Raw genomic sequence first — 13,383 nt, 5'->3', positions numbered from 1 at the left:
AACTAGCCAGACGCGATGCTAGGTTAACCTAATGTATATTAGGCAGGGAGCCACAATCAAGTCCACACTCTTGACAAGTCTGTGCATAATGTGTGTTTGAGTCACGTTTCCTTTTAAAAGGTGTGAAGAAACCACTAGATTCACATTTAAAACGAAGCAAAACCTAAAATAGTCCTTACATTTAGTGCCCCTTCCACGGCTTTGGGTGTGTGAAAGTATCACCCACGTGGGCACTGAAGGGGGGGCAAGCACGCCTCCCATGTCTTGAAAGAAAGCGGGTTCCTTACCAAACATTGCCAAGATAAGTGTGATTTGCATTCCCTTAATTTTTAGAGCAAGACACGAGAATGCTACCAGAAACGATGAGCGGGCTGGTGGGAAAGGGGCCGCTGCGCTCCAATTACATCCCCTCATAGCCCTAGGAACCCCGACGGCTTCCGAGACACCGCTACAGGTCGAAAGAAACACTGCCGTATGAGAAACTAACTGTCAGAGGAAGCCACGACCCCTCTACTCTGTAGCCGGTGTTGAATGCAACCCAGGACCAAAGAAAAGGCGGCGACACTCCCCCTCCCCCGCTTGACAGGCCCAAACCAGGCGGGCGCCATGCTAGAAACCAAAATGGCTGCCCCAGGGAAAGCAGCCCAACCCCGGGAGCCGCGAGGGGGCTGTGCCGAGTGACGCCCGCCACGCCACGCCTCGCCGAGACCCGCCACACACAGGTACCTTCTTCCCCTCACCATCGGCGGGGCAGTCCCCGATACCGGCACTTTCTTCACCGGCCCTCACGGAAACCCACACACGCTGTAGCCCGGCCGTCCACCGGTCATTGTCCCTTCACACACACACAGCCCGACTCCCAGCTTGGCCCTACCTGGAGCTCGGCCCTTTCCACCTCCCAGTGGGCGCGCTCCATCTCGAAGCGGGCCCACTCGTGCTGGATGTAGTGCAGGATCCCCGGGATGGTGTAGTGTTGCGGCCGAGAGAGTTCCGACGCGCTGCCGCCACCCGGCCCCACGGCTTCCTGGGCTGCTGTTGCCGGGCCTTGAGGCTGCTGCTGCGGCGGTCCCCCTCCACCACCGCCTGGTCCCACACAGCCTTGGTTGAGCATTTGCGAGTTGGCGCTTCCTCCGGAGGGCGGCAGCGGCTGCTGTTGAGGTCTCGGGGCTACCCCGGCCACGATCCCCCCGCCGGCTGCGGGATGTTCGTCCATTGTCTGTGGGGAGTCCCCCTCCCCTCCTGCCTTGAGTATTCCTGAGTCCTGGGCAGGAAAGGAGGGGGTGATGAGCGGTGCAGGCTGAGAAGGGAAAGGGACCGGCCCACGGAGGAAGGCCAAGGCTCCGCAGACGGAGAAACAACCCGGTGTCAGAGCAGCTCCGACCCACAGTCGCTGCCGTTACTGCCGCCTCCGGCCGCCATTACAGTCTCAGCTCCATCATCGGCCGGACAGATTCACTCCGCTGGCTCACCCACCCACTGGAAGGCCGGGGAGGGGGAGCGCAGAGCATGCTGGGAAAAGCACCCGCCTTGCTCCGGCTCCCGGAGCGTTTGGTTATGCGCAGGCGCGCCAATTGATTGAAGGACGCTGAGGGGAACAGGGAGGAATACTATCTTTCGTTCCATTTTAGCAGGGGGTGGATAACCCCCTCTGTTCTCAGCAGTTGCGGTCTCGTTTCGTTCACGCTGCGTGCTGTAGAGGACGGGCAAAAAGGGAACCAAGTGGCTTTTGTTTTCTGAACCTCATATTAACTACTGCCTACTTCACCTCACATGTACAGCGCCTAACAAGCTTTCTTTCTGCTCTCCATAAACAGTGCTTTCTTGCTTCGTGTGTGAACGTCAGATTCTCAGATCACTTGTAAGTGCCCCAGAGAGTCCCATCCAGCTTCAGATATATTCGCTGGGATTTTAAAAAATAACTTAAGGTATTGCTAGAAGAAGCCTAGATCCATTAAAGGGTTATCCCTGGGCTAGGATTGCAGGACGGGAATTTGGGGTGGAACCTGAGGAGGTGAGGAACTTCTGTGGGATATAAATGCCATAGAATCCAGCCCCCAAAGGAGCTATTTGCAGTTCAGAGAGTTAATTTGCAGGAAGCTTTGTTTTCTGAAACCTATGATAAATAAATAGTTGCTAATTGTAAACATCGCCTCTCATAAATGTCTTATTGTGCTATTTTTGTGTGCAAAAATTTGGAAAAATGTATCTAATTAGATTTGAGTCCAGTAGCACCTTAAAGGCCAACAAGATTTTCAGGGTATAAGCTTTTGCGAGTCAAAGGTCCTAAATCTAACTGTTCTACTGCAGACCAACACTGCTACCCTCTGAAACTATTTTTATCTGACAGCCCTTTCCCTCACTATGAGGTGGAAGGTGGATTGAAGCAAGGACTGACACATCCCAGCTTTGGGAAATTTTCCCTGTAATGGGATTTTTTAAAAAATGTGCAGGAATAGCTTCCCTGTTTCACTCGCTCTCATTTTGATGCTGTCTGGATAATGCTCCCTTTCTTCCCTCAGTTTATAGCCTTTCAGTGGGCTGCTACTGTTTTGCTGCTTCTGTCAGCTCACTTAAAATGGTCTCCCTGATGGTGGGTTGTGCCAGCAAAAGATTCTTGGCATTGCAGCTACATTCCTCACATGTCTAGAGCTGACTTCTTGAGGCTGAGGAGCGGGCTACTTCCCCCACTATGCACAACAAACACACACTCCGCCCGCCCCCCAATAAGGCACATTTTGAGTTTACTACTTCTCTTGTGATTACACGGTCACCCAAAGTGGCAAGGCAGCAAATAGAAACCAGAGTGTGAGCAATGTAGTATCAAATTACTACTTTAAGTACTGGATTAAGAAAGGGTATCTTCTACATAAAGGAGGGAGAGATTTTTGGAGAGATTCCCCCAAGGGAAGGTATGGAAACTCCCATCACTGGGATGTTTTAAATGAGATCAGCCAGCCATAGGGAACATGCCTTCTTTGGTAGACTACTCAGTCATTGCTGCAGGCCCTAACTACCTTAAAAGGAACAGCTTAATATGTAAGCTATGTATAAGAATATTTTATATGTACATTGTAAAATAGAATGACAGGACCTAGATGTTTTCTTTGATGGTATGGAATTAAAATACGGAAAAACTGTGTTGGCTTTTTTGGACTTAAAAGTTTTCTTTAAATCCGATGTTGTTGCAATAAAGCATAGTCATCGACAAATAATAAATAAATCCCATTGAACATTAATTATTTTAATCCTAAATTACTTTGAAGCAAGAAGTAGGCTTTTAAGACTACTATAATGAACCAGTTGCCAGTAGTCAAGTCCTACCACAGGGGTCCCGGCACCCACTAAACTTTCTCTGATGCGTGCCACATGTTTTTAGAAAGTGGGCAAGGACAAGTGGGGCATTTTCCCAGCAAGGGCAGGGCTTCTGATTGGCCAGTGGAATATTCATTCTATGACTGGAGGTAAACTGCGACACCAGCCATTTTGTGGCTGGCTCCACCTCCTGCATTAGGCATTTTGTGGCTGCACCCACTGTGCCCTGTCAGAATTCCAAAGGTGCCCACAGGCTAAAAAAAGTTTGTATTCCTTTCCTACACTATACCTAATCTGCTGCATTCCTTCAAACAGGAAAAATGCTTGCAGAGCATAAACCAGGTATTCATAAAACTGACTCGAAGAAATCAGATAGGTAACCATGTTGGTCTGAAGCAGCAGAACAGAGTTTGAGTCCAGTGGCACCTTTAGAATTAAGTTTAATTAGAACAAAGTTTAATTCTGGGTATAAGCTTTTGTGTGCACACATACTTTTTCAGATACAATGAAATGGAAGTTATCAGTCTATATATATAGGCAGAGAATGAGCAGCAAATTAGCATATATCATAATGAAGTTATTTAACAGATGCAAGGACCAAACAGGAATAACAAGCTTAGGTTACCATTTGTTTGGGTTTAATGAATACAGGCCATAAGGACTATGATTTCTGTCAACACCACAGCTGACTTTGCCACCAAACTGTGCCATTCACCCATAACCATTTCAGATCTTACGACAATTTGTTCCTTCAGACTAATAGTATAGCCATGGGCACCCACAGGGCCCCACAATATGCTAACATCTTTATGGCTGACTTGGAGCAATTCTCACCTACTCATACCTCTCTTATACCTGTGATACATTGATGATATTTTTCTTGTCCGGAGAGGTGGCAAAGAAGCCCTGGACATATTCCACCAGGCATTCAATGACTTTCACCCTACCATCAACCTGTCAATGAACCAATCTATGCAAGAAATACATTTTCTGGACATTATTGTAAAAATACACAATGGACACATAGACACTGGAAACCTACTGACCGATAAATATACCTACATGCCTCCAGCTACCACCCTAAACATACCAAACGATCTATTGTATGCTGTATGCTACAGCCACATCTGCTGTAACCCTACAGTGATTCTGGTGTTGGATTAATTTTTAGTTCAGTGATATCTTGTAGTCCTTTTAAAACTTTCCCCTCAAAAGGCTGACATTTTGAACAATCAATTCAGCACTGTATATAGCAGGAATGACCAAATTGTGGCTTGAGAGCCACACGCGACTTTCACACATAGTGTGCAGCTCTCAAAGCCCTTGCCACCCAGTTGGCCAGCTTGGAGAAAGCATTTGTCTCTTTAAATCCCTTCTTCAAGCCAAGCCAGCCCTCATGGGGGGCTTGGAGAATGCATTTAAAGTTAAAGTTGTTTTCTTTCTACCTCTCTCCCCTCACTTTCCTTCCTTCCTTCTCTCTCTCCCTCCCTCCCTCTAATTTGTTTCCAAATGAGGGAGCTAGAGAATGCTTGCCAAAATATATCACTTTCAAGAAAAAATTCAGGAAACAAATAGTTCCATTTATTACATAAAAGATAGTTAAAAATTGAAATAAATAAGATGTTGTGCCAACAGCTCAAGGCTGCTTTTAGTTTTGCCTGATGTGCTCTCTCTCTCTCTCTATGTGTAATAATATATAATTGCACAGTGAGCTGGATAGGGGCATGGTCAGTGTGTTGGGAGTCAGTGGGCCAGAGCAAGTCCAGCCATATTTGTATCTTGTGACTCTCACACATCGGACATTTATTCTATGTGACTCTTACACTAAGAAAGTTTGGCCACCCCTGGTATATACAGTGCTGAATTGGTCGTCCAAAACTTACATTTTCTCCAGCAATATGGTTGTACAGTTTTTATTACATAGGATAACCCGTAACCGGGCCTTCTCCTCTGTAGCCCTGAACCTATGGAACCAACTTCCAGAGGAAATGCGGGCCCTGCGGGATCTTGAACAATTCCGCAGGGCCTGCAAGACCTTCCTCTTCCGACTGGCTTTCGCTGACGAAGAAAGAAATTGCTAATGATAACCGCCATCATAAAAGAACAAATAGCATTAGCACTTTTATTAATTTAATTAATTAATTTTTAAACTTAATCAGAATTTTAATGCTTAAATGTAATTTGTTTTCTATGCCTTTCTTTGTATAGTTGGAACTTAAATGATGCTGTTAGCCGCCCTGAGCCTGCTCCGGCGGGGAGGGCGGGATACAAATAAAATTATCTATCTAAAAAAAATTATCTATAATTTTAATGGAGAAAGGTAGCAAAAAGTCATATGTCTAAAGAATTGATGTTGTAATGTTATTATAGAAGAACAGTTTTCTATATTATTCTATATTGTTTTCCAAATTTCAAATGTTAATTAAGTTTTGCAGATTACTTGCCATCTTTTTTTATCAGATAGACTCTTATCTCAGTATTTGATATAATTTCTCAGTATTTGATATAATGTTGAAATAATTTATTCAGTATTTTAGTCTGCTGTTTGAAGTAATACTTCCAATTGTATTAATTGTTGTTTCATTATGTCGGATAGTTTTATTTATGAACATAAGTGAGTTATTTGTAGGTGTTGGGACCAAGTGATATATCAGCCTATTTTTTTGCTTCTAATAAAGTCTTACCCATTAGTTGGTTTTTATATGCCAGAACTTTATATGTTACTATATTTTCTCTTATCCAGCTCATGTATTCTATTTTCTTTAATCCTGGAGGGGTATCATTTCTGTCCTTAGAATGTTGTAAACCTAGATATTTTAGGTTATCTTCTGAATAAATCCCATACATTTAAAATTGCCATTATAAAGATATTTTGTAGCTTTTTCGATGATCTACCTTTGGGTTGTTTCCATATTACTTCTGTGATTTCATTAGGGTATGTATATTCTTTTAGATTGAAAACCCAGTGTGATTATACAAGTAGTTTTAAGCATTATTATTCTGGAAAAGTGAATTGTATTATAGTGATTTGATAAATTTGGAAACTGAAAACCTCCTGATTGCAATTGTCTATATCGGGGGTGGCCAAACTTATTTAATGCAAGAGCCACATAGAATAAACATCAGATGCTTGAGAGCTGCAAGACATGAACATCAGATGTTTGAGAGCCACAAGACAGGAATGAAGGAAGGCAAATAGATGGGGAGGGAGAGATTGAAAGAAAGCAACTTTAACTTGAAACACATTGCCCATGCTGCCAGCTGGCTTGGCTCGGAGAAATGATTTCAGGAGACAAATGCCTGCTCCAAGCCAGCTGATGGGGGCTTGGAGAGCCACACAATGTCTGTGAAAGAGCCACAGTTTGGCCACCCCTGGTCTATATATGTTTTGAGCTTTTATCCTATGTCTCTCTCGATTGCATAGAAAAAAATGTTGCTATTCCAGAATTTCTGTTTTATTAATAAGTTAGTTGGGACTTGATGGTACACTATTGTTGTTGTTATTTTCTGTCATACATAAGTGAAATTATTTCAGGAGACAAATGCCTGCTCCAAGCCAGCCGTTTGGGGCTTCGAGAACCACACAATATCTGTGAAAGCCACATGTGGCTCCTGAGCCACAGTTTGGCCACCCCTGGTCTATATAATGTTTGAGCTTTTATCCTGTGTCTCTTTTGATTCCATAGAAATTTTTTTTGCTATTCCAGAATTTGTGTTTTCTTAATAAGTTAGTTGGGACTTGGTGGTACACTGTTGTTGTTGTTATTTTCTGTCATACATAAGTGACGTCTTGCAGTGCTCTGACATGATGTAGTCCATCATTCTGCCTACAAAGACCTGCTGTTTGCATAGACTTAATAAATCAGTGTTTATGCAAGATGGCAAAGAGACACAAATTATGCATTAAATATTATAATCAGAAACTAATTAGGGAGCTTGTCAATCTCCCCGAGACACTCTATAGCAAACTGTAGAATTGCTGTGCTTCAACAAAATCATTCCAAAGGGGGAAAATGTCCAGTGTGAAGTCACTGAGCTGGAATATATTAGAAATTTGATGCTAGGGGATCAAATCTAAGCAGGTTTACTCTGGTTAACTCAATTTTATTCAATAAGACCACTCCGGGGGTGGGGGGAGACTAGGATGGCAGTATATGGATACAGTAGGAGTTGTTTTCTCGCTATAGAATCTGATGATTCTGTATGACCCTAATCTGATGACTCTGGAAAGTTTCCTGGTCATTATTATTAGGAGTATTTAAAAAAAAAAGATTTTTTGGGTTCAGGTATATTGAACCTCAAAACTATTGTTATTTCCCAATATTCCTGAATCCCGATACTGGTATGGTATTCAGATTTGGGAAACCTGAAAATTTTTTGCTCCATTATAGCCTATGGAGAATCAATTCAATCCAGGGGTATTTTGGGCTTTGGAGCTGCTGGTTTTTGTGGTAAGGGCACCAGATTCACAGCATAGCTGCTGATGCTTCTCTTCAAACCCCACCCCCCAATGTTTTAAAAAGATTGGGCCAGGGGGTCCAATTCTATGGTCCCCCCCAAAGAAGGTGCCGCATCCTCCATTATGTTCAGTGGAGGGAGGCAAGCATTTAAAAAGAAATGCCTTCTCCAGGCTGTGTTGCCACACAACTCAGTGAACGAACTCAGAAGGCATTCAGTGACATCGTGGTATCCAAGCTGTGCCCAAATAAAAGCCGAATACCATTGGCTTTTATTCAGGCTCAGCTATATTGTTGTCAAATAAAAATTCTAATTTTTGGCTAAAGACAAAATACTTTAAAAATAGTTCTAAGCTATTTTTTCTGGGGTTTTATTGTTCAGGTAAACCAAACATACCTAACATCATTATCATCACTATCATCAAAAATCCTGGAAGTTTCTGGCTCTCCCATTGGCCAGTTTGGTGTAGTGGTTAAGTGTGCAGAACCAGACTTGATTCCTCATTCCTCCACCTGCACCTGCTGATGTGACCTTGAGTCAATCACAAGTTCCCTCAGAGCTGTTCCTCTCAAGAGCAGTTTCTGTGAGAGCTCTCTCAGCATTTTAATAGATTTTAATCAATTGTAGTTAAAATGTTATTTATTATTATTATTATTGTACAATGTATGCATTAAGTTCTTGTTGTTAGCCGCCCTGAGCCGCTTTGGCGGGGAGGGCGGGATACAAATAAAATGTGACTGACTGACCTACCTCACAGGATATCTGTTGTGGGGAGGAGAAGGGAAAGGAGATTGTAAGCCGCTGTGACACTCCTCCTCATCCTCTTCTTCTTCACATCAGCCATTGGCAGATCAGCTGCCACTTAACTGTACTTACCTCCTTTGGCTGAGTCTGCTCCTTTCTCCTGCCTGCTGGGCCGCTGGGGAAGCTGTTAGGCAGTGGCTGTTGCTACGCAACTAACCATGCTTTTGTCAATAAAAGCCAACCAAACTTGGTTCTGTCAGTAACAGGGGGGCAGGGGCGGAGGCACGTTTCAGGTCTATTTTGGGCTTTGAGGGAGAACTCATTGGGCCCAGTTCTGACTACAGCTGTCCTCTCCAGGTTGGTCAGAGATTCCTGGAGATTTTGTGGTGGAGTCTAAGGAAGCCAGAATTTGGGAAGGGGAGAGCACTCAGCTAAATATAATGCCATCAAGTCCACCTTTCAATGCAATTATTTTCTCCAGGAGGAGAGAGCTCTGCATTTCAGTTGTGATAACGAGATCTTCAAGCTTCATCTGGAGGTTGGCTACTCTAGGCCTGGCTGCTTGCTACTGTTCAGCAGCAGCTCCCTCCCTATGCCCACCAGTGTGATGTACCAGTTTCTGCTTAAGAGCAGGGTCTGCCACACTAAGGTTCTTGCTATGGAAGCTGACTGGGTGATTTTGGACCAGTGACAGACTTTCAGCTTATCCTATCTCACAGGGTTGTGCAGATCAAAAGGTGGAAAGGAAAATGATGTAAACTGCTTTTGAGAAGCTGTGGAGAAAGACTGTTCTTTTCCCAGGTAGAGCCTGCAGGGAGGGGGAGGAGATAGAAAGCTGAATACAGATAAAGGTAGGTTTGTAGTTGGCTAGAAAGGAGATAGGGTTGAGAAATTCCTGGAGATTTGAGGGATGGAGCCTGCAGAAGGTGGGGTTTGGGGAAGGGTGGGACCTCAGACGATGCCATCGATTCCATCCACCAAACCAACCATTTCCTCATGGGGAACCATTGTTACCAATCTCCTGGTGAGGGCTGGAGATTACTCAGAATTACAATGGCTCTCCAGATGGCAGAGATCAGCTCCCCTGGAGAAAATGGCTGCTTTGCAGGGTGGACTTTGTGTCATTGTACCCTGCTGAGGATGCTTCCCTCCTGCTTTGGTCCACACTGCAGAGAAAGACTGTACTTTTCCTAGGTAGAGGCTGCAGGGAGGAGATGGAAAGCTAAAGTCAGATCAATTCCCCTACAGAAAACGACTGCCTTGAGGTGCATACTCTGTAGTATACTATAACACAACTAGGCCAGGCCAAAAAACAGATCACACCACAAGCTCACGCTGATGCTAAATGCTACAAGGCTAAATATGACAAGAAAAGGCAGCAACAATGCACTGCAAAGAATGCTGAGCTTCAGCATCTGTGTGACTGTCATCATGCCCTCCTGCATCCCCCATAATTATAGGCATGCTTCACTGTTCTCAGCACATGCAAAGAGCATCTTTTGATGGTCCTGGTGCAGGTATGTAGCTTGTTGCCTTGGTCTTATAGAGTCCAACCTGTTCCCTCAATAAATCTGCAACTGTCTGCACTATAGCAATTGGGATGACTGTGGCGAGAAGTAACAGCTGTGAACACCAAAGTCTCTCAGCTCTATTCTGCTGCTGAAATCCTTTCCACATGCAGCCATTCCTAAAGTGTTCCCCAGGTTTCATTAGCTGGTTCATGTCAGGCTGGTTGAACTAATGTTTTATTTTACAAGTTACTCAATCAAGGACAGCAATAAAAATCCTTCTAGACAATTTTCTTTGCATCAAGGACCACTGGCAATTTTGGTGTGTTTGTATGCACCAAATGTGCTGGTACTTTTCTAACCCTAAGTTTCAAGATTCTTCAAGCCCAGCTTCTCAGCAGAATTTTGTGTCTTGCCAAGATTTTTATTTATATATGTATTTATTTATACTCCACTTTCCTCACTGGGACTCAAAGTGAATTAGATAGTATAAATCCATTGATAGAATGTGAGATCTAATAAGCAACAGAAGTGAATTAGTTTACAGAGGGTAGCTACGTGGGCCTGCTGTAGAAGAGGTAGATCAGGGTCCAGGTGCACCTTAGAGACCAACAAGATTTTCAGGGTATAGAGGATTTCAAAAGCTCCCTTCATCAGATTGGACTAGAATTACAGAAATATGAAACAAAGCAAAAAATATGAGATATAATCTGTTAATGCAGAAAATGGTATAGCTCACTTTTCCAGTGGATATATATAAAAATGCAATCAGACAGTACAGCACTTCCTGCAACCTATGCAATAGGATTAGTATTACAGAATTAGGGGGGGAGTGCCAATTGTCTAAGGCATAGGATTGCTAACTGTGGCCTGGAACATTCCTGGAGATTTGGGAGCGGAGCCTGTGGAGGAGGTTTTGTCCTCTGAAGCTGCCACTTCCTCTAGGGAAACTGAACTCTTTAGTCTGGAGATCAGTTGCAATTCTGGGAGAAATCCAGACCACACCTGGACATTGTTAGCACTACTAAGGCATGATATACTATGCAGAAAGTGGATTGCAAAGGTAGAAGATAGTACTGTAAATGCAAGATGATTCCTACAATAAACCTTGCAGTACACTGCATTCCTATTTTCTTTATAAAAGTGCTCTTCTAAACTTCTCCATTATATTATAGTTAAGAATTGCCCTCCCACCCCCCACCCCAAAATCTGTTTTGCATGTTTCATGGAATGACAGAAGTGTGGAAACTTTTCTGACCTCAGGCAGGCTGTTTCACAAGCCAGGATTCATAACATGCAGAAGTGTGGGTGGCTCTTGATCTTGTCCATCAAAAGGCTTTCCTGACATGAGAAAAGCTGTTGTGGAAGAGCATATCAGGAGAGGTGGTCTGGGAAATTATCACAGTGATAACCAGTACCTTGAATTGGACCCAGTAAGTGGTATAATAACTGCAGAATGAGTGTAATAGAATCATAGAGTTGGAAGGGGCCATATAGGCCATCTATTCCAACCCATTGGTCAATGCAGCATCAGCTACCTAGAGCATCTCTGACAAGTGTTCGTTCAGCCACTGCTTAAAGACTGCGAGTGAGGAGGAACACCCGCTCCCTCAGTAGTTGATGCCACTGTTGAACAACTCTCACAGTAAAAAATGTTTCCTAATATCCAGCCAGTACCCTCCCAGCCTCAACTTAAACCCATTATTGAGAGTCCTCTCCTTTGCTGCCAACAGGAACAGCTTCATCTCACTACTGAGAGTAACTGGGCTGCTGTGGCTAGGGTTGCCAGGTCCCACTCAAAAGCATTTTCTCCAGGGGAATGATCTCTGTAGTCTGGAAATGAACTGTAATTCCGGGGAATCCTGAAGGCCCACCAGGAGGCTGGCATCCCTAGCTGTGGCACTCTGTGCCAACTGGAGTTTCCAAGCTGACTTTAAAAGCAGACCCATATAGTGTATTACATTACTTTAGCCTCAAGGTAAGCATAGCATGGATCCATGTGGCCAGATTGGCTGTTGTCTGGGCTAAATGAAGAATGGAAGAATGCATTTTTGCAGCTGCATTAACTTCTTCTCCAGCAATGTTGGATCTAGTATAACTCCTAGCGCTTAAATTAGTCATTGAGTGTCAGCTGAACCCTATCAAAAAGTGGGAAGCACAATGCCCAACATTGCCTCTTGTTTTGTCAGGAAGCGAAGCGCGGACATCAAGCTCTGTTCTAATGATTGTTTCTCTTGGAGCAACGGGGTGCATATAAGCTTTACAGTCAGGTGATATGATCACCTCTCAGATGTTCAGTGATTCATTCTTTACTCAATATAAACCAATCATCTCCAGTCACATCTGTTGTCTCATCAGTGGATGATTCCCCAAAAAAGGGCTGGATTTCACCTGTTTGATGATGCCATGTCTGAGCCATAATTTTTAACTCTTTGTTCAGAAGACTGACATTGCTGATTGAGGAATGGCCATTTGACAGAGTTTAAATATTACTCTTACCTTTAAAAGGAGATAAATTCCTTTTTCCACAGCAAAAATAATAGAAGAGAAAGAGAAGGGGGAACTAGGCTTGATTTTCCTGGTAGTAGGGCTAGTAATATCTTCCTCAGCTTGTCCAATGAAATGAAATAAGAGGAGGAGAGGCAATCCGTGATCCAGTCTTACCTTCATCTGTCTTACTTCCCAGTTCTTCCATCAGTCACATACACACACAGTCACACACATCAATCATGTATGCATACAAACTGTGCCCCCACAAAACTTCCTCTTTGTGTTCTCCTTGCTGTTGTTCAGAAGACAACACACAATGTACTTGTTTGGCTTGGCCTAAGGCTATGTGGACAGGGTAGTTTACCTCTCCTTTCCCAATCAGCTATGACTACAACAGAAATCATAGTACCTGGGGCAAAGTCAGGGAGAGGGCAGATTACTTCTCCCTCTCAATTATGTCAGTTTAGATTTGTATTTCTTCAGGTTTGGTTATGAACACACTTTATACAGCTCTAAGCATTCAGAAGTAAGTCCTATGGTGTTCCCTGGCATTTGTGCCCATGTAAGAGTGTGTAGGACTGCAGTCTTAACTTCTAGGGAAGTGGTGGCTGATCGTTTCTGAGAGAGCTCAACAATGGTAGCTATCTTAGTTTTTGTCTGAGTTTTGCTTTTTATCATTCCATCCTGCTTATTCTTAGGCAAAATCTTGGGGCGGGGACTTGGAAGTCCTCCCACTCTGTCCAGAAAACGTAACACACTTGTTACTGTCTCTTTCATTGCTTTGCCTTTTGGCCTCATTTTGTAATATTACAAAAATAGTTGTTTTTCTTCTCTTTGTAGTTAAGGTATCACTTCCTGCATATGATAAATA

At 43.6% G+C, this 13,383-nt stretch overlaps 2 protein-coding genes across 7 annotated transcripts in view; one reads left to right on the top strand and one right to left on the bottom strand.

Moving 5' to 3' along the window:
• The window catches only part of STRN3 (striatin 3), an 80,089-nt gene extending 78,514 nt beyond the window's left edge, over positions 1–1,575 (bottom strand). For 3 of the 4 annotated variants that reach the window (XM_060261435.1, XM_060261434.1, XM_060261436.1), the window contains exon 1: positions 875–1,501. In XM_060261435.1, coding sequence (XP_060117418.1) covers positions 875–1,213 — 339 coding nt within the window. In that variant the 5' untranslated portion in view covers positions 1,214–1,501. Of the gene's footprint in view, positions 1–874 lie in introns of all 4 variants that reach the window. The other variant, XM_060261433.1, reaches the window with a different exon arrangement.
• The window catches only part of AP4S1 (adaptor related protein complex 4 subunit sigma 1), a 57,180-nt gene continuing 44,379 nt past the window's right edge, over positions 583–13,383 (top strand). For all 3 annotated transcript variants that reach the window (XM_060261438.1, XM_060261437.1, XM_060261439.1), the window contains exon 1: positions 583–722. The gene's annotated coding sequence lies outside the window, so the exon portion shown is untranslated. The remainder of the gene's footprint in view (positions 723–13,383) is intronic.

This window comes from Heteronotia binoei, chromosome 21 (assembly GCF_032191835.1).
Source record: "Heteronotia binoei isolate CCM8104 ecotype False Entrance Well chromosome 21, APGP_CSIRO_Hbin_v1, whole genome shotgun sequence".
In the NCBI taxonomy this organism is placed as follows: Eukaryota; Metazoa; Chordata; class Lepidosauria; order Squamata; family Gekkonidae; genus Heteronotia; species Heteronotia binoei.
The sequence above is the reverse complement of the archived record's forward strand: the minus strand, read 5'-3'. Positions and strand labels throughout refer to the sequence as shown.